At 31.7% G+C, this 22,391-nt stretch overlaps 1 protein-coding gene across 1 annotated transcript; it reads right to left on the bottom strand.

Annotated features, from left to right (window-relative positions):
- Positions 1 to 392: 392 nt before the first annotated feature.
- On the bottom strand, positions 393 to 20,031 carry eIF2D (eukaryotic translation initiation factor 2D). The gene is made up of 7 exons (XM_014437041.3): positions 19,914 to 20,031; positions 11,859 to 12,977; positions 9,981 to 10,070; positions 2,213 to 2,414; positions 1,800 to 1,971; positions 557 to 761; positions 393 to 473 (listed from the first exon to the last, which is right to left on the bottom strand). The coding sequence occupies exons 1-6, from the start codon at positions 19,967 to 19,969 to the stop codon at positions 661 to 663; spliced, it is 1,740 nt and encodes a 579-aa protein (XP_014292527.1). The 5' UTR covers positions 19,970 to 20,031; the 3' UTR covers positions 393 to 473; positions 557 to 660.
- Between the last annotated feature and the right edge of the window lie 2,360 nt (positions 20,032 to 22,391).

Here is a 22,391-nt window from a genome sequence, read left to right on the forward strand (position 1 = left end):
TAAAGCAATTAAACTGACGACACTTTCTGTCAAGTAAATTTTTTTTCAATGATTGTCTAATTTTTTCTCTACATAAATGTGTGTGTATTGAGTTAATCAGATGCAGATGGTCATGTAATCATCATGTGTATGAAACAAGTATATATAATCCAAATTTCACATGGGTGGAACTGTAGGGCAAAACTGGTATAGAAATATAATCTGTTTCATAATTTTTTTGGGCCATACATAGTACACATTAAAATATAAGATGCAGAAATAAGTTAATTTAAAGTTCAAACTCATAATAATTTTTGGCAACAGAAACAAAAAAGAAAAACTCAAAATTTACTTTGAAGATAAAAGTAAAATTCATTTTTAAAAAACTTTATTTTAATGAAAATGACAGATAGTTGTTTGCACAATTTAGATTTTATGAATTGTCCACAAGAAAAACATTAAAGAGTTAACTTAATTTAGTTAAGACAGAAAAAAAAATTGAAATATTCAAATTTAATATGTTAAATTTAAATTTAATACGTTTTTAGACTAAAAACGTATTAAATTTAAATTTAACAAAATTGAAATATTCAAATTACAATTTCCAAGATAAAACTTAAATTTAGATTATAAAGAATTTGTCTGAAAAAGTTATTTTTAAATATATTAAATTTAAGTCTTTTATTTTTGGGGATTTTTTCCCTCCTTCTTTTTAGCTCCCGATTCTTTTTTTTTAACATCTTCACATCCTTCAATATACTTTTTTGGTATTCCATATTTATCTGCAACAACACAAAGAAACATTTTAAAATTATAGATTGAAAAACAAATAGTTATACTCAATTCTTGAGTATGAATTAAGGGAGACTAAGTTTAATAAACAAGACTCCTCAGGATTTTTTTTGTATAACATTTCACTATCAAATCACATACTGATATTAAATAAGTAGAACAAAAACTGGATAGATAAGATTCTTTTCATTATGATTTATAATCATATAATTTTGATTTTTAATTAATAAAGTTTATCTAACATGGACTATCATATTTGAATTTATTTGGCCTAAAATTCAAGTGACTTAAGGTCATAGTGACCATTTTTAAGGATCAAACTTGACTTCTTATATATTCAAAAGTATTGAAATATTGTCATCATTATTTATTTTTAAAATTAAACCATACATTTTTTTTTTAAAACAACAAATTTTCACAGGAGTAAAGTTTGTTGCAGTCTTGATTTATGATTCTTAAGTTTTGCATTTTCAGCATTTATTTCTTTTTAATAATAAAATTGATTACTATACATGTTTTGTTTTATTCCTACTATATTCCTCTGAATCTTAAGAGCAAAAAATTTAGTAATTGTTCACGCTCATTAACAATCGTAGTCTGAATTTCATAAGAAATATTTTTACAATATCAGCCGATCATTTTGCCAATTTTGGATTGTTAATTTTAATCAATGTCAAATTGTTTTACAGAACAATTTAAGATAAAATTAATCAAAATAAATTAGAAACAAAAAAGTAAGCAGATAAAATTGATCATTTCTGAGAAAGATAAAAACTGAGAGTTGATAAATCATTTTGTAAAATTATTACCCATTGCCCCTTTTATAAACAAAATTCGATTAAAATAATGAAATTATATTGACTGAATGGATGAATCGTATATTATTTAGTATCGGAATCATCAAAATAGTACTTAACAAAGTATAAATCTAAAGTTTGAAAAATGTGGCCAAGTATACTGCAGTGGCAGAGGTTGAAACACAAAGATAAATATACATATAAAAGGAAAATAAAAAAAAAATATCATACCTGTCAAAAGTTGAGCAATAAAAATCTTTTGGTTTCCTTGAATTTGAAACTGAGCGGCTTTTAAACTTGGTGACGTATTTATTGTAGAACTTGCTGCCACACCGTGCTGGCATTGTTTAGAGAATTCATTTATATCAATCCCAAATACTTCGAGATTATCAACTAGAGTAACCTACAAATTAGAAGACTACATTTAAAATCAAGGTAAAGATTACTACATGAATTATTTATACAAATGATTTTCAACCAAGAAATTGTACATAGGTGGGTGCTATATGAGCCTCCTTACACTAACAGTTTGCAAAAAATGTACTTTTACCTCCTGACAACTATGTATTAAAATTTAAAAAAAAAAGCCATTATAAATATTTTTTAAAATATTTCAAGAAAAAAGTAATGAAAAAGATAATTACTTTTTTGTTTGAAGCCTTGGTAACAACCGATAGCTTAATCAATGGTAATTTTCCTTTACCAGAGATTATTCCATGACAAGGTGTTTTGATATAATATAAGTTGCCCATTTTCTTAAAAACTCCATCAAATAATTTTTCCCAAGTTATGAGACTTTCTTTAGTTCCTAAGATACTGGACAATGGATCATCCAACCTGATATACCTATAAAAGGGTTTAAAAAAAAAAGCGATTAATTAACACTAATAAATATTGTATTCATATATTTGCAGAAAATATAGAGCAAACAAACTAAAAAAATAAAAGTCATAAAATGGTCGTAGAAAGATCAGTTTCTTCACCTTTATGATTCCTGCCGCTCATTTCTTTCCAAAATTTGTAATTAAAATTTTATTAATACTATTTCCATAATTTTTTTTTTATTGTGTAGTATTACATCCTGTCATATGTATTCAGAAATTAGTAATACACATAAGAGAGCACATTCAACCCATATTTATAGAGATATAAATTCAATGAGAACAATAATAAACAGAAAAAAAAAATTTTAAGTAAAATAACATCTTGACCACATTCATCCCTATTTACTTTCAGCCAGGGGAAGATCCTGGAACTTTTCTCTTAACCACACCTATGGTATTGAAAGCCAGGGGAGGCTGAGTGAGAGAGCTACCATTTTTATCCCTATTAATGTTACAAACTTTCTGCTTATCCTGTATCTGTCCCTTTTTCATTTCATTTTTTATTTATACTTACTTATATAAGGAATATATTGCAAGTATTGTGATTGCACAAAATTTTGAATTTGAGTTTTTGATAGAAATACACATTCTGAGGTCCCTGGGTCCAAATAACTAAGTCATACAAAATGGTCAGTGTGTGTGGGAACAACCTTGCTGAAAAATTAAAAGTATGAAAGTAAAATTTCATATTTAATGCTGGCACATCCCTGGAGTATTTTCGATAAAATAGACTGGCCAGAAGCACCACTCTATAGAACTGATTTTTCATATTTTTTTCACTCATCTCAAAAACGGTTTTAACAATTCTGATTAAACTTGGTATATCAGTGTACAACCAAATGATATTTGGTATCACCTAGGTTTTATCCTCATTTGAATGGTTTAACAGGATTTAAATGCTGAATTAAAAAAAAATTGTCCTCTAACATAACTTCAGTTTTGTTCATTTGAAATAATTAACCATTTAGCATAGTTAACTGTAGTAAAAAATGTATTAATATGAACTATGAAAGAATTTGATAATTAACTAAAGGAGAAAAACAGAAATAATACAGCAGTTTAGAGACGGGAAAATCGGAGACAGCAGAGTGTGCCTGATCTCTCCAAATTCCAATTATCTTGGCAGGAAAAAACTTTCCCTTGTATTTGTAACTAACCCTAGCATAAGTATTTGTATAGCAACAAAAAATTTATTGTTTGAATTTTTCGCTTGCTAGGGTGGCAAGTAAAAGTTGTGTGATGTGTGCACTACACCAGATTTTTTAATTTTTAAACTCTACTTTTCTCTTTAGTCTTGAATATGTTATGAAGTGTAACTTCACCGCACTCTAGAGCTGCTAACACTGACATGAGATAAAGTATGTTCTGATCAGTGTAGAGCTGAAGATTTCCTCTTGATCTATCATCAAAGTACAGACAAGTAAGGGCCGCTTCTTTCCCAACTTTGGGGTTATGAGAGATCCCATGGGACACCTGAACTTTTGTATATAAATTTCAGGGGGGATTTTGTTGTTTCAAGTTTGTGCCACTCATTTTCAGTAATGATTTTTATTTTTGAGATACATAGGTTAGTAAATAATGAAGAAGAGTCTAAGAAAACCAGTTTATAACCTTGTAGAATTTGAATTTTATTGTGGTGGAAAGGTGATTTACTACATCTCTTGAATATTTGTTGTAGTTTGTAGGTTAGGGGATTCAGGAATGAAACTATGGGTCTAACTGGGTTACTTTCTTTATTTTTTTATAACAATATAATTTTGGGGATGCTGGTGAATTCGTTGTGCGTTAACTGTATGTTTTATTAATAACTGAAATTTGGTCTGGGTGCGGTAAAATAAAACTCAAAAAGTAAATTGGTATACTATTTTTAGTATACCAATTTAAATAAAAAATAACAAATAAAAATAGTAAACCAATTTATTATTTGAGTTTTATTTTACCGCACCTGGACCAAATTCCATTTATTGATACACACGGTCAATCAGCAATTTTCCTGTATGTTTTATTGCCAATGCACTTATGCTGTTTGAGTTGTACTAAGGCTATGTTTGTGTCAATCATTAATTTGAGAGTTCGATTATACCAACTTTTTTGTATGTTAGTAATTTAATAATACATCTATTTCTTAGATGTATTCATCTTTGGTAATGGTGACAGTTTGATTAGTTTTATAATTATTATATCAATTTGTTTTTAAAACTCATTTCGTTGAAATGTATCTTTTTTTGCCACTAGAGCATATCTCATTAGTACTGTGATTATTTTTTTTGTAGTTAGTAATTATATTAACATATTTGGTTCATAGTTTATATAATACTTAGGGCCAAAAACTGCTTAGCATCTGTTGGAAACTCTACATTTGTAAGGTTTACAAACCATTTTTCATTTCCTTAACTTGATGAATTTTTCACTTTTATTTTGGGTATTTAGTTCATTCAATTTTCTTTTATACATTTGAATTTCTGTTTGTATGTATAGTTAATCTTATTACAAAATTGTTCGCAGATATATTGTAGGAGTTCGCAAATTTTGGATTTGTACTTTTTTATCTCACTGTTTAAAATAATTATTTTGTTTATAGAACTCTCTACCTTTATGTTCAAAATAATTTTCTTGAACTTATCTGTGGATTTCTTCAATTCTATTATAAATTGTACTTCAATATTGCAAGTGGAGTTCAGATTATTCAGTTTTTCAATGTGTGGTGGAAGTATATGTTCTGATCAGCATCTTAGTAGGAAAAGTTTTGACCAACTAACCAGCTAATTTTCATTAGAGTTTTGGTATAGTTTCATGAATAAACTTGTGACAAATTTTTTTTAATAAAATTTCATTTTTTTTTTTTTCAATATTGACAATGTTGGATACAAAAAGGATGTCAAGATTTATTTAGAATATTTTATTAATTTAAAATTTACATTAAAGCTGTTGACTATTGATATTTGACTTATTTTTTAATTCCTTTCCTTCTTCAAGCTCTTTCAGCCAGACATGAGAATCAGTACTACATATCATGTTATCATTTGACATTCATGAAAATAAATTAAACTATTAGTTATTAAATGATTCTTCACAGAAAGATTTCATTTAAAAAACAACATTTTAAAATTGATATGTGGAAAATTATAGTTATTTGAGTACAAATGTTGCTTATATATTGACAAGAATATAAATTATTAAACATTAAAAAAAAAAAAAAAAAAATGAAGTGTCATATCTATTAAAAGAAGTAGTTTACAAACCTACAAAGTAACAAAAATCAAGAATTTTTTTTTTATAATATTTATTTATTGCTATTTACAACTGTACATTATAATACATTTAGTAAATCTGATCTAAGTTAAATTGGAGTGTTACAGGCGTGTAGAGAAACTACTCATTGGTAGCACTCTAATGACATTTTACATTAGCTGGTCTCGTGGCCATCTTCTTTTCAAGCGCCTCGGAGGATTGTCAGGAATGGAAGAGGATGCAAGATTAGAAACTAGGGGGTTTGGGTGGTTAGAGAGTTTATAATGGAAGGAGTGATATCTGGTTCGGGCTAGATCGGTTACATAGGGAACATTAAGGTCTTAATGTATGATTTTATTTGTGACAAAGGAGCATTGAGGATTTTACGAAGGATTTTGGATTGTAAGGATTGAATACGAGAGGAATTCAAAGGTTTAGTGGAGCCCCAAAGCTCAACTCCATATGTCCAGATTGGCCTTATTACAGTCATGTAGATCAGTCTTTTGTAAAGTGTTGGAAGTTTAGACCATTTGTCTAGTAAGTGCTGTAATAGTCAAAATTGACGTGCAGTTTCCTGTCTTTTCAGTCTTGTGTGAGGATTCCAGGTTAATCGTTTGTCCAAATGTAGTCCAAGGTAGCGGATCTCTTTGACAGGGGTAAGAGTAACATCATTAAATGAAACTGTAGGGCAGTCAGTAGGTTTACAACGAAGGGTAAAGGTGATTTGATGGGATTTGTTGGAATTTATCTTAATCCTCCAATTATGACACCATTCTTCGGAGGGCTGTGATATGGGATTGGAGATTTTGGGATACAATTAATGGGTTATTATTAACAGCGAGCACACATGTGTCATCTGCATACATGGTGAGAATAGTGTTAGGATGTCAGCTGTATAGACGGTGTAGAGGATGGGACCAAGAATACTACCTTGAGGAACACCAGCGGACTGAGAATAGAGGGATGAATAGGAACCATTGTAGTTTACTTGGAAAAATCTATCAATGAGAAAGGAACGAATGATGAGAAAGTATGTAGGAGGTAGGAATTTACAGAGTTTGTAAAGCAGTCCCGGGTGCCAGACTCAATCGAAAGCCTGTTCTACATCGAAAAAGACTCCAGGTGCAGTACATTCCGCACTCCAAAGAAGACGAGACTACGTCCACTACACGATGACATTGCTGGATAGTAGAGTGGGATGTTCGAAATCCAAACTGGTGATCAGCAAATCAAGAATTTAAAGGAAAAGTAATAAACACAATCAGGAGCATGGCAAAAACTGTATCCCAAATATCTTGAAAAAGTTGTAGGTGACTAACAAAAGTGAGATTAACGATGTCCAGTATAATAACAAGTTAAGGGAGGAAGCTATTGGAAATTTTACATCCTTAATCTGAACTCATTATGAGGTATTGTAATCTGTGTTAAAGAATCATGGGTGACACATGTACCCCACATCCCTACTCCAAGATTAAGAACATTCACTTCTTATGAATGTTACATGTTTGTCATTTGGCATTTGAAAATTATATTTAATATTCATTTAATTTTTAGTGATGGTTTCAAAATGTATTTCATATTATTTGTGATGTCACATCTGGCATCTAAAAATACATGCCTAGGTCATATTTCTCAAGCCATAACACTCATGAGTATAAATTAAGGTACAGCTGGTTCAATTAAAAGAAGTTTTATCGAAGAAAACATTAACAGTAGCAGAAAGTTTTATAGGTAACCACGATAAACAAATTTGACCTGATGAATATTAAGGTGGCGACCTAAAGAAGAAAGACATTTGTCATATATAGGAGGTAAAAAGCAGACAATGCTTTTATTTAACTCTTTAAACAGAACCTTTCTTAATTGGTAGTAAGGTGAAACATCAGTCTTCTAGACTCCTAAGACCTTTAAGGTGTAAATTTCTCCTTCAAAATGTTTTGATATTTCACTGAATCTTCATTAGGATGTAAGGTATAAATAAACATACAACTTTTTAAACAACAAACTTTAATAAAATTCCAATAAATACAAAATTATTGCTAGTAGGAACTCAAATTTGCAGTATTTGGTTTATTATAAGTTTCATGGTTAGAAATGCAGTCTTTTTACTGCAAAAATATACTAATGACAGTATAAAAGTAAAGAAAACAAATAAATAAAAATAAGTAAAACAAATTGTGTAGTTCTAAAAATATTCTACAATTATTCTAGATCAATAAAATCGATAATACTTCTGTATTTTTTGGGTAATAAATTAAAATATGTTTGTAAATAATTGAACATCAAATTTAAAGCTATTAAAAAATGCTTATTTTCAGAGAATGCAATTTGTTTATTGTTCATCTATGAATGAGCCTTCTCTACTATTGGTAATAAGGGAATTAGAAGTTTAGTCAAAGAGGCTTACTATCTCAACAAAGAAAAAGAACTTGTGGAAAAAGTCTGACAGATTGAACGTTTTTCACAGAAAATCTAATAGTTGGTAAACTATGAAAGTTTACCAATTAGGTATTCAGCTGTACACCAATTGCTGCTCAAGAACCAAGGTTTACTGAGGGAATGAGCTGAGGATTACTAAGCTTATTCCCTTTCTCAGGTGCCACACAATGCCCCATCACTGTTGACATGAACTAAAACAGTCTCTCAGACAAATGTTCTGGTCAAATAGACACAAATATGAGTAATGATGGCTAATGTACATAGTAAAAGAATCTTTGTGTGAATATCAGATTGGATTTCAGTCAGGCAGAAGCATCAGTGATATGTTTGTCCTTGAAAAACCTGTGAAGGCTCTTGGAAGCAAAAACAATGATGAACATGTGGTCTTGATTGATATTAAAGGAGTGTACAACGCAATATATAAGGACAGTCTTTGTGTTATTTGATGGATGAGTGGATCCCAGAAAAGCTTGTATTGGATTACAGGTGCTGAAGACTCTGTAGGAAGAACAAGAGTGCAGAGTGACATCATCTCATCATTTAAAATCATTGGCCTAATAAAAGGCGACTGCTTCACTTTTATTTTACTCAAAAATGTTATGGATAGACCATTTAAAAAAGAATCAATGGTAAAAACAAGACCATTTTTGAAAAAAATACTGCAGATTGTAAAACATACTAGAACAGGCCTATGAACATTATTAAGAAACATGGACTTAAGAGCCTAAGTAAATGAGGTATTGAATATGATATCAGAAATTAAGTCAATTTATCATATGGGCCAAAAATCAAGACTACACAGGTTGGAACTCCTCACATGGGATTTAGCCAATCAATATGAAATCAATCAACACCCTGTGGCCTGGAACAGGGATAGGGAAAAGTAGAACAGACGTGAGGCAACAATGCATCATTTGGCAATGAAGTAAGAGAGTAATTATCCAAATTCAGAGAATCCCATATGATTTGTTAGTCACTTTGTTTTACAAACAGATATATAGATATAAAATATTAATCTACTCACCTCTACATAAAAACCAACAACTATTTCTTACATAAGGCTTTTGAACTGAGCATATATTATCATTATTTCATAGCAAATAAATGGTTTGTTTATGAAACATCTTTCCCTTTAAGGGAATCCTAACAACCCGCATTCAATATAAATATTAAAATTATTGATAAATAATTCATAAGTAGATAAAAAAACTTGGTAAGTTCTTTGAATCGAAAAGCTCAGTATTTCTATCTACAAGCTAATATTTTACAAGATGTGCCCTGCATTTATTTATAGATTCATTTCACTTGATAACAACAGGACCTACATTATCGCCTGTTTCTCTGTTGAACTTTCCATGAGCACCATCACAATAAGGAAACTTCTCACTTTTCCAACAGCGACAATAAGGTGTCTATTCTCCTAAATATTCGATATTAGCTATATCTACAACCATAAGTTCATCTTTCCTCATATTTGGATTAACTGCCTGTTTTGGTTTTATTGTCCTGTAAATGACATATGTACTCCTCCAACAGCAGCAAAAAAAGGAACTAATCTAGCCCATTCTATGAATCCTAACTTGAACCAGCCCCCAATAGAATCAGGAAATGGTAAATTTGATAAATAATTTGGAATAGAAGACTTGATTAAAATTGACACTGGCTCCATGACTACACAATACTAGTGTGCTTGAGGCAACCTGATATTAGGTCTTGGAGACAACCGAACATATATAAAGATTTTATAAAATAGATACAAGATGCAAAGATCATTCCCAAATGTAGTGTTTGTATTTAACTGAAAAAAAAAAAAAGGACCTTCAATATTTATTCATGAAAAAATAAAAAGTAAACTTACTGCTCTCTACTAGGATCCACAAGATTACCATTTTTTACATAAGAAGTTATACATTTACGAACTTCATGACTAAATAAACTATCACCTTTTCTGAAAAAATAAAAATATTGAAGTTAATGTCTAAAAAATAAATCAAGATATCAATCTACAAGTCAATATAAAAATATTAACTTAAAAAAAAAAGAATTGTCTGACTTTGATTTTTGAAGAAACTTCTATCAAAAAATTAAAAATTGAATAAAGAATAGACTCAGTAAATCAATAGGATAGTATTGTACAAAGTTTCAAAGATTTATAATAAAATATCAGAGTTAAAATTCATGAAATTGAGGCAGTCTCGTCATTTGATTTCTTTTACTAATGGAACTGACAAAAAACAAACACAGTTTATAACTTGTAACATATTTTTTCAAATATTAAATCATTTATTATTAAGTAGTGGTAAACTCAACTTGCTTAAAATAATTTTTATTTTTAATAATCACATGTAAATATATGTTAGTATTTTAGGGTCATATCCCCATTATCAGAACTAAAAATATTTATAACAATATTTTTTATGTAATATACATTCATTTTTACTCTTATTTGTCCATTAATCTGTAATTATAAGAGTAAGGAGGTCATAGGATAAATACAGTATATAGATGTCCATTGTCAACAATTGCCCTGAATCATTCTTCAAACCTATATTAGACTTTTTGACTGAAGAATTATTATGTTTTCCATATAGTTTTTAAAATGGAGGGAGTTCTAGTCTAGTCTAAGTTTGAAGAGCATGAATGATTCTTTATCCTCAATCTCAGAATATGAGCTCAATTGGCCTTAGGTATTAAGGAGTGGGAATAAAGAAAGACATATCATTACTAAATTTACTAGGGCCTCAAACATAATTCATCTTTTATATGAATTTGCATTTTCAATTAAAAATTAATTAATCATGGCTAACCTACCCCTTCTAGTTAGAACATAGTTTTAAGTAACTTAATCACAGCATATGTGGAAAATATGCATTCCACCAAAATAAATATCCATTCTTATTATATTAGCAATGTAGATCCAATGTAGTCTTCTTTCAGAAATAAGGAGTGATTGTTTCAGAGCCTTTGTGGTTGTGAAGGTCTGTTAAACAGCATCTTGTATATTATAATAAATCCAGCCAAGAACAAAGGATGCTCATTAAATACTATAGCAGATTTTTTTTTTTTTTATGACCCCCTTCCTAGTCATTTCTGAAATAAGGAGGGTTATCTACAGTGTAACACCCTATTCTAAAACCATGGTGGGGGGGGGGGGGTCAAGTTTTCATTTCATGAGACTGCCACAGAAACAAAAGGCCCTCAACGCGGATTCGACTGGTGCCGCTGCAGTTCCCAGATTGCACCTAAACTCCCGGAGTTGAGGGCCTACTATAGACTAAAACAGTAATTAATCATGATAATAATTAGTTACTATAATATACAATGAGCCAGTTTCAAAATCCGGAGATAATAAACTAAAATGAAACAAGTAAATGTTACAACATTTGTACCATTGCTACCTCAAAGTAGAACACATTGGCTAATTTTAATTAACCTAGTTGTCTCCTTGAAAAGAAAATTTTGTTTATTATTTGTAAAATTTTAAATATTATAAATCTTCAAACTGTAAATAATAAATTTGCCTAAATGGCAAACAGAGAATTTTTTTTTCACTTACTCAGAGAACTGCCAACAACACATAATGATTTTATAGCAATATTATTTTTTTATATGACAATTTCATGAATTTTATTTCTCCTTTGAGACAAGAAATTGATCATTACCAAAAATGTCTAATAAAATAAGACAAATATAGAATAGAAAATAATCTAAGGTAAAATAGTTGAGAAATACTCACTTAAAATTGAACTTAGAAAAAATAGTATGGACACATCCATTAATGACATATTTTTCTTCAACTTCAAATTTAGTTGTAACTTTATTTTCAGAGGTATTTTTTTTTTCTACTTTAATGTTTCTAAGCATTTCGTGATTAAAATCAATTGATATTATAGATTGTACCCCTTTATCAGTTTGCAAGGATATTAGACCTTTTTCTGCAACTTCAGTCAAAAAATTGGATAGCTTTTTATACTTACTTTTCTTAATATCAATATATAAGTCATCAGGCACTGATTCTAGCATGTGATTCTTATAAAATATATTAGTTAATACAGGCAGATTAATTTTGGAAGCAGATGTCTTCAGTGCTTTTAAAAAACTGAACATAATTAACTCTTCCATCGTCATTTCTTGTTTAATTTCATCATTCTTCACAATATTCTGTGTATCTTCATCAACTGGTACAATTTTCTGAGGTTCTGATGAACCTGCAATGTCAGCTACACTCAGTGATGTGGTCACTGAATCAATGTTTGGATCGGTTGGGGTTGGTTCTGGGGTTGATATCTGGTTAATAGCCATAGAGCATGTATCTACTGTCATGGTTTCAGGAACAAGTGGTCCTTTGTTTGGAACAGAATCGCTAATTTTGAATAGTTTACATAATTCATCATTGATTGTATGGTAAACATGGACAGCCTTTCCTTTGTTTCCTGGTAGCATATTACTAGTTGAGGTAGTAGTGATTCCAACAGCAACAGCAGATATATTATCTAGAGTACATATATAAACAAGAGTATCTTTATCAATTTCTTTTCTCTTATTGATATCTAAACTCAAAGTTACTCCAGGAATCATTAAATCGGCACCATTCACCAGTTTTTCAATCAAGCTTCCATGCATGGGTATAGACGGTAAAATTTTGGGACATATCCATAGAGCAAATATTGTTGGGTAGAGAATGTCATCAGTTTCAAAGAATAATGGTCTATTTTGGCATCCATAAGCATTAATCATATCCCTAGACGTTGTAACTAATCGGTGACATGAAATATGTTCTTTGGAGGGGAATAAGGATACTATATCCTCATCAGTAAGGGAAAATCGATTTTTCACACTTGTCTGAAACTTTTTCCTGAAAAAAAAAACCACCAAATTAGTATTATACAAACAACTAGGACACTTTAGTTATTTATTATTAACCCTTTAACGGTAGTATTACTGCTAGTGCAGTATTCAAGAAGATAGTCCAATGGAAGTACTACTTTTGTAATTTCCCATCTTGGCAGCATCTAGGAGCACTTAACAGCTAAAGGAAACAACTTTAGTTTATAGAAGCTCAAGTGAGCTAGGAGACAAGTTAGTTATTGTTTTTTATTTCATTTAAATTTATAAACATCAAATTATCAAACATTATGCTAGTTTTCTAATTATTAAATAATGGAATTAACCAGCATTATATAGTTCAGCAGGACCGTATTTTTTTTCCATTCGAATTTGTATACAAAATTTATTAGTTTCATAACTGTTACATATGGTTCCATATGCAACTGATAGAAGTTTCATTTGACCAGTTACATATGTAACATTAAGGTCTTTATGGATGATTTTTTTGGCAATAAATGCAAAGAAAAGTGTGGGTATCGTAATAGACAAAGGAGAGCTGCGGTCAACAAAGCTCTCCCTTGAGAATACGGAGGTCATCCAAACGGCAAAAGCCGAGGACACCATCAAATATCTTGGATGTACATTCTTGGGAGAGCTAGTATTTGGAGAAGAGGTGGTACAACAAAAGATCAAAATTGTCAACCAATACTTGTTCCCGGGCCTTGTTTACCCTCTCCAGAGTGCTCCCCTTACAGAGATATTTCCTGCGATATTGGAGGGCATTGATACCAATATCTGCAGGAGTATCAAGGCCATCATCGGGCTCCCCGCTAACACCTTGTCGGTGATGCTGTACGCACCCAGGAGGTATCGAGTACTGGTTCTGATCTGCTGTCAATGGGAAGCTCCACTGCAGCATTTGTCCATTCCCAGAGACTGTCGAATGTTCCGGATGCCCTATTCCAGTCTACATTCAATTATGAAGCCGAAATCACGGCATGTGCTGATAGACTGAGGGAGGATCAGGGCCACCAAAGTATGAGAGCTCTACTCACGTACTCGTTGCATGAGAATGCTTTTGAAGAATGGGCCAATTGCAGATGGCAGGGTATTGGTGTTGGCCATTTCAAAGAGACCCCGAAAGTTAATAGATATGTGTGTGAGAAGCAGGTATTCTTGGGGTCAGAATGGGTGAACGTTCTGAAACTAAATATCAACAATGCACCCCTACATGGAGTCTCAGGAGCCAGTGGAGAGCAAGGAAAAGTTGGGTCCCACTGTCGCAAATGTGGCAGAGATTCTGAAACACCAGCCCATCTGCTGGGAAAATGCCCCAACTCCCTCCTTATAACACGCCGGCACCACAGGGTCAAAGAAGAATTGATGAAGATCTTTGAAAGAAAAGACTTCATCTGCTTTGAGGAGGTTTATTGCATTGACACCGGCGGATCCGTAAGATACGCCGATATTGTCGCATTTACAAAAGTCGGAGGCACGGCTCTGGTCTTGGATCCGACGGTAGAGTATAGTAGAATAGACGGTAGTATTTGAAAGTAATGATCTCAAACAGGAAGGTGGAATGGAAAGGGGAAAAAAGGAAATATTTGAAAAATGCATCTCTTTCCTTAAAGAAAAATTCCAAGAGACCTTCAAAGAGAGAGAGTTCACCGTGAGAGGCCTCTGGTTTGGATCTCGTGGAACAATACCAGATAGAACAAGGAGCTTCTTAGAAGGTCTAGGTGTTAGCAACAGGGATATTGGAATCTTGGCGGAAAATATTATTTTGGAATCCCTGAGAATCATACATCATTACCTGGACGGAAATTAGCTCTAGATTATTCATTATTTTTTCTATTTATTTATTTTAGTAGGTTGACCTGTTGATTTGTGTGTTTTAACTTATTTATTCATTAAATCATTTTATTATTATTATTTTTTATTTATTTATCTTTTTTGTTTGACTTATGTATCCAATCTAGTATTTCTTTCAACCAATTTTTTATTTTATTTTCCTTTAAATCTATGTATTAGTTTTGTTTTAGTAAAATGTATTTATTTGTTTGTTTTACTGTAAACTGATCTACTACTATTTCTCTGGTTTGATTTCACATCACTGTCTAATGGTGAATTTGTTTAGCGGGTCAGTGGGGAGGATCTGAGAGAGGGAATTCGTTGATAAAATGAAACAAAAATTGTGAAATAGAAGGGACAAGAAAGGGAAAGAAAAAAAGGAATAAATTAAAATATTTGTATTTAGTGTGTAGAATTGATTGTAAAGGAAAACTGAGAAAAAAGAAAAAAAAAAATGTTTTCTTTCTAATTTTCTACAATTTACATATGTCCAATCACGGATTGATTAGTATGCTGTGTAATGTAGCAACCCGATGTATTTGGGCAGCATGAATGAATAAAGCATTTTTCTCTCTCCTTGTCTTCAGTCGAATGTTTAAGTCTAGTTTATTTTCCATGTCAACTCTTCCAATTATCAATGAAGGCGCAGAGAGCTTAGGTACAAAGCTTGAATGTAAACAAATCAGAACTGGACTATGATCTGAAGAATGGTCGTCTAGGAATTCAACAATGGTTTGGGAGGGGGAAATCTGGGAGGTGATAATGATGTCAAGGATAACAGGGCACTTTTTGATGAATGTAGGTAAATAAGTAGAATTTGTAAGTCAGAGAATAGAATAAGTTGCTTGAAACACGGGAAAGGATGTTGCCTTGGGAGTTGGATGTTCAGCATCCCCATTGGTGCTTAGAATTATAGTCTCCTCCAGTAATGAAGCCGAGATCAAAGATTTTTGAACTAGAAGGCTGTGATTCGATGACATGAGCTGATGATTTCTTTAAGTTTGGGAAAATTTCCAAATTTTGAGTTTCAGGCGGCAGGGAGCAATTTTGATCTTGGCCTTTTGATGCCATGAAATGAGATCTCAGCTTGTGAAGATTTTTATAAACTTCACAGCCTCTGTAGCTTGTTGGGTGGTATTTTTCACATAGGCCACATTTTACTGGTTCATCCTGTGGTTTCTGGCAGGTATCAGTTACATCTGGACTAGCACACTTGACGCACCGGGCGTGGTGATGGCATTAGGGACGTGACGGCAGTGCGGGTTGAGGCACAGGTCCCAGTCAGAATTATTTTGAGCTGGCTCGAAATCAACAAAGAATAAAGGCAGTGGATATTTTTCAGTAGGGTGAAGAATGTAAGATATATTCCTCGTATTGTAGCCTATTTCTTCCAGGCCTGTTGTGTGGTTGAGAAAGTGGTTGGATGGAGACCCCTTAGCATTATTCTGCATGCCTTTTCTTGCTGTAGTTGATAGCAATGAAAGTTGTAATTTTGGAGGGTTAAATAATTGATGTGTTTTGGTAATGTTCCTTGGTGGTAGTATTTATCTTTATGTCTTTGACTTGTGAAAAACATCTAAAATTTGGCTGTCCAATAAAGTCAGCAATTTTTTGATCAAACGATATAAAATTTTCTATTCTAGTGACGAAGATAGGAGGTGGCTTCAGATCTTAAAATTTGGCTCAGGAATTTGGTGGATTTTTGGTGTTAGTAGAATTGTTGCTGGTTGAGATGGTAGGTATTATTAATTAGTTCTGGTTTGGTGGCTGCAGTAGTTTTACTGTTCAACTAGCTTTTTTGATTTACCCGATTTATTTTATATATTTTTTATTGGGTGAATTGCCCGCTGACACAGGGAAGGAGTGTTTCTATGATGCTTTTTAAGTGTATACCTCTTTAAATATTGCAAATCTGTTTCATTTATTTCAAAAAACTGGGTCTCTTCCTCGGAGTCATTGCAAGAAATGTTCTTGTCAACAAAAAAAAATAAACAAATTATTTTAAGAAAATACACTTTAAATAAAATTATATGAAAATATTAAATAAAACATTTCTGAAAATAAATAAAATTAAAAGTCTCTGGAATAAAAAAAAAAATTAGAAAGAAAAAAATAGAAATGTCTTAGGATTTGAACTCACGACCCATTGGAGACAGTATTGGAGTACGCAGCGTCTTGGTCATGAAATATGGTTAAGATAAGACCCCTATGGGGAATTACTAACCACATGCGATATCACTAGTACATGAATGTTAATTATAACTTGCTAATTTTTAATAAATAATCATACACCTCAGCTATATGAGAATATAAGAATGTTCAACTGTTTATAAGCTCATGTTCTACAAAGTCTAAGAGCTGGATTTAAGCTATAACCAATATGACACAGTAACAAAAACAGAGTGATGTGAATAGCAAAGAGTACTTGCGGCTATGACAGATGAGACTATACTAAAATAAAATTTTGAAGTCAGATATGTTTTCTAAATATTGCTTCCAATGAACTTTGTACAATAAATTGGTTAGTTTTTTTACAAGTACATATTAAAATTAAAGTAGTTAGGTAGCTTTGTACTATTTTATAACAAGAAGTAGTTTACCTTGGATCCAGTGAAGAAGAAAGAAAATGTCCCAAAATGGATAGTAGGTGTGAAGCCCACTTTTTATGATATACTTACAAGGATGACGGCTCGAGGAAATCCAACCAGGGAAGACATTTATGTCCTAATCAAAGCGTAAAGAGCTAGGTGGAATCCTTGTAATGTGATAAGAGAGCTTCCCACAGGGAAGGCTAGGGTGGAACTTGCTGGATGTAACAGGGGCTCATGTGTCCAAGCGAAAACTTGAGGCCCAGAGGAAGCCAAGATAGTCATCTAGTGAGGTGTGATGATGACTACTCAAGACAAGGAGGCCCAGATTAGAAGAGAGAGGAGTTCCTAGGAACTGGGAGGCACCACAGGGGAATCAATGAACATTGCATTGAACAGTGAATAAAAATATTGCATCATAGAAGCCCACCTGATGGTAATATCTACAACTATGAAGAAGGAGAAGATTTATGGTGGATGGCGGTCGACTGAAATCAGAGACTAATTGAACCCACCTTTATGTCTGAAATTTCCAGAGTATGGTCACATGAATTGCTAATTATGATAAGCAATAAGCATGTAGATGGAAATAATATCAGTGGGTGTAATGAGAAAATGGCTAAAGTTTCCCATAATTGCAGGAATTGCCAATCAGCATAAAGGATGATAGATACAAGGAGGTACTGATAGCAGAGTCCAGATTGTGGTCGGAAAGGATGAAGATGTTTAAGAAAATGATGTTCTCAAAACAGAGGTCCAGCAAAATCAAAGAGGTGTATAGAGGGTTGAAAAAAACAGTGCAGCTCTAACACTAAGGTGAGCTACAATACACCATGCTGCAGCATAGTTGTACTAAAAGTTTTGTTTCTAAAATAAATTTTCCTGAAATCATGTACAATAAGAATATTTTAATAATTAATGTTGTTTATTAAGCACTGTAAACTCAAAACTTTTTTTTTTTCCCATTTCTGACATTGGGAGGAGATCTACAGGGTACCACCCAATTCTAACCATGGTAGGGGGTCAAGTTTTCATTTTATGGGATCGCCATTGAAACAAAAGTTGACCCCCCAGTCAACAGGTAGTGTAGAGGGAAGGGCGCTGTGTTGCCCCCAGATGGATCCACAAATGATATTAGAATCTATAGCAAGACTTTAAACAAAACCACACACACTCAAGAAAAAAAAATCTAAGATTAATCACTTATAAATTTAGTGATTAATCTTAGATTTTTTTTTCACACAACAGCAATAACAGAATGAATGACTGATCTAACTTGACAAAAAATACAAATTGGTTCAACAAACTTTTCAAAAAATAAAATAAAGGAAAATAACTCAAGTTTTAAAATATTTGGGACTATATTGTGATAAATGGTTCTATAGACTGAAACCAGCACATAAATCATATAGTCCTTAGATCCATTAGAGATATGTTATAAATCAAGTAGTACTGAAATCAAATACATGATTATTAAAATAAATCTGTACAGCAATAAATAGATTAATCTTATGTTGATTCATCCAAATGGTGCTTAGATTTTTAAATTTGAAACCACTATTCATTTATAACATCCTATACATAAAGTTTGGGTAATGACTTAAATATTCCATTCTAGTCTAACAGGTGTTAAACAAGGCTAAGTAACTCAGTGCACAGTAAAACTTCTGCTTATAGAAAAGATACAATATTCATTATTTGCTTAAAAATAAACTAACTATTGGCTGTGGGAATTGACCAATAATAAAGGTAAGTGAACTGTAAGAAAATAATCACAAGTATTAACGTTTCCCATTCCAACATTAAACTCCATATCCATCTGTTAAGAATCTAAATTATTTAACTTAAATGCAGCAAAGATTTTGATTCGAGAAACTTAAGGTGACATAACTGACTTAAGGTATTTTTTAATTGTAAACTTTCTACCTATAAAATTTAATAAACCTTAACTACAGAGATAACTATATAACCATTAGGAAGTATAAAACGGCAAAATCCAATCAAGTTTCTCAAATCCAAAATAACTTAAAAAATAAACAACACAGATGAATTTCAAATTTATTTTCATACTTAAGCAAGTGGGAATAACTAACAAAATATAAGGAAAAATAAACAATGCAATTACGGCATGAAACAAGTTGTAAAACAATTGATTAATTGTAAAACAACTGTCAACAATCATTTCGTGAATATATATCAAAAGCAACAAATATAGGCAATTAGCAATTATTTCAATAATTAAAATCAAAAGATATCTGAAATATTTTAGAAAATTACATACCAAAAAAAGAAACCAAATAAATTTCACCCACTGGTGATTTTTTATTTAAAACTATAAAAGTCGAAGATAAAAATATTGACAGATAATAATAACAGATAAAAATATAAACATAATAATATAAAATAATAAATATTTGACGATCACGTTTTACAGTTAACCTTTATGATTAATAATTATAAATATAAACTGAGGTGGACATAAACATGATTGTAATAAAATGAATAAAAGAAGACAGTAAACTTACTTATCAGAGGATTTCAAATTAAAAAACGTTTTTGTTCTGACAGATTTTCGAAACATATTTGAATTGTTATAGAAAATTAAATTCAAGCAGCTTTGACAGTAGAGCCCAAATGAGACGCACAAAGAGGTACGAATCATGCAATAGATATAAAACAACTTTTTGGTAAATAAGATTAAAGGAATAATATGTCAGGAAAGTTATTACTGATAGTTCAAATACGTATTATTTCGGCGTGTTTTTGTTCGTTTAAAACGAAATGAAAGGTCCGTTCACTATATTTTAAAGATTTTTCTTTTTACAAATGTAATTTTAAAAAATCTGTACCACAGCAACTCAGAGGTGTCTCAGGACAAATAAGGAAGTATTGTAACAAGTATTGTATACTGATAGCTGATTCGGTCAAATCCCTTATTGAATGGGCAGGTATTTACTTTAAAGAGGCTCTGTTCTGCTCTAAAAGAGATGATTCTTAATTGATAAAGTAGAAAATAAATTTTCTGCCTCGTGCGGAAAATTCGAACTTCCATCCAAAAGGTTTTGAACATGTCCAATGAACGAACGTGATTTCATATTGAGTAAACTTTTATGTATGAGAAAACTGACAACACGTTTGCTCATTTCGATCAATGGCGTTTTCGAATGATAATTTACAATGTTTTGTTGACGTAGTTTACTCCAGAAAGAAAAACGCAATCAAGATAGTGGATTACGAAGGTGGATTAATTCATCTATTTCTGGACTAATTCTAGGTTCTTGGATTAATTGGTTTGTAGCGAGGGGAGAAAGAGGTTCGACTAAAATCCACCAGAGCGCAGCACCTCGAGCCTCATCGAAGCTCTTAAATTTATATATTAGTGTATTTTATAAAAACATATAGTTATTTTTACATATTATTAATTTTTATATCTTTTAGCAATGCCGATAAAAGAATAAATAAACGATGCCAAAATAACACACGAAACTACCTCAAGCAAATAAGATGAAACTACCTCAAGCAAATAAGATAAAACCGCCTCTCGGTCACAGCCGTATGCACTAGGCTTATAAATAAGGGTCTTAAAGAACCCTTAGAGAAGATTACCCCCTCATCTCCGGACTTAAAATAGCTCCTTTTTTAGAATGGATAGCTCATATATGACATTAAACATAACAGGTAACCTTAAAATACGGAAGGTAGTGAAACGTAAGACACAACACGAATTACTTTTCTTTTTCACAGTAATGCACTACTAATTAACTTTTTATTTCGGTTTTAGAGGGTTCGGGAAAAAAAAGAGAAGATTGTTGATCCACAGTCTCTTCTCGGGTTAGTTTCGGTTTATAGTTGATTCCTATTTCTGAATGGTTATTATTTTTTGTTTACCCTTGCCATGATCTCTCTCCTTTACTTATCCCTTCGTAAGATCTGGCGGCTAGCTTACTCTCGGGGTCTGCATTCCTCCCTCGTGTTTATAGGGATAATACGCGGTAGGACGAGGTTACCATGCTCCGAGGTATAACGGGTGTCACCCGTTGGTCTCATCTAGTCGTTGTCAACTACCTTACCTTTATTAACTGAACACGCATTGTCGAGGCCTTTTGGACAAGCAGAATGGTTAAGAAAATAACCCACTTCGACAGGCTCTAAAGGCAAAGAATGTGCCTTCGTTTGTGAAAGTGATGTTTTCTGAATTGCCATGGAGTTGTCTTAGTCGAACAATAGTTTCTTTCAAATGGATGTGTTATCGATATTTTTTTATTTCATTCCTGATTAAAATATCCATTGAACAAAAACACTATTAAAACATTGGATTACAAAGGGCTCAAAAGGCACAGGCATTCAAGGGTTTCATCACTTGTTAGTTGTTGTTTTTTTAATGACAGTGAATAAATTTATTAGAGGGTTAAATATGTTTGAGAACAATATATTGGTGAATATCAAAAATCATCAATTGTAGTGTGTCCTGCTTTTTTTTTAGGTTCTTTTCATCCCTTATTATAACATTCGTTACAAAACTATATTTTCATCTTATAAAACAAGTGGTTTGTGGTTTCAAAACCCTCGATTATGATTCCTAATTAGTAACGAATTCAATTTTCAGTAAAACATTTCTTCTCAAACTAAAAATATATGAATTATTTTTTTCGAATGAACATTTTTAATGTTTTGTTGGCGCAGTTTGAATAAAAACAAATTAAAAACATTGGTCTACAGTAATGTAATCGGTTCAAAAGACAAATACTATGCCTACGGGTGGGTAAGTGATGGCTTCTGAATAACCATGGACTTGTCTTAATCGAACTTATATTAAAGAAAACTCATAAGATATAGAATACAGTTAGAGTTAAGGTATCAGTGCTTCTACTTTAATTCAAATAAAGTAAAAATTATTGATTTATTTGCAGCGAGTAATTTTGATTAATAAAACCATTTAATAATGCATCCTTTAATAAAAATAATGTGTTAAAGCAAACATAATTAGGTTGTAAATAAATTAT

The sequence above is a fragment of the Halyomorpha halys genome, unplaced genomic scaffold (assembly GCF_000696795.3).
Source record: "Halyomorpha halys isolate HHAL.00 unplaced genomic scaffold, Hhal_1.1 Scaffold2231.1, whole genome shotgun sequence".
NCBI classification, from domain to species: Eukaryota; Metazoa; Arthropoda; class Insecta; order Hemiptera; family Pentatomidae; genus Halyomorpha; species Halyomorpha halys.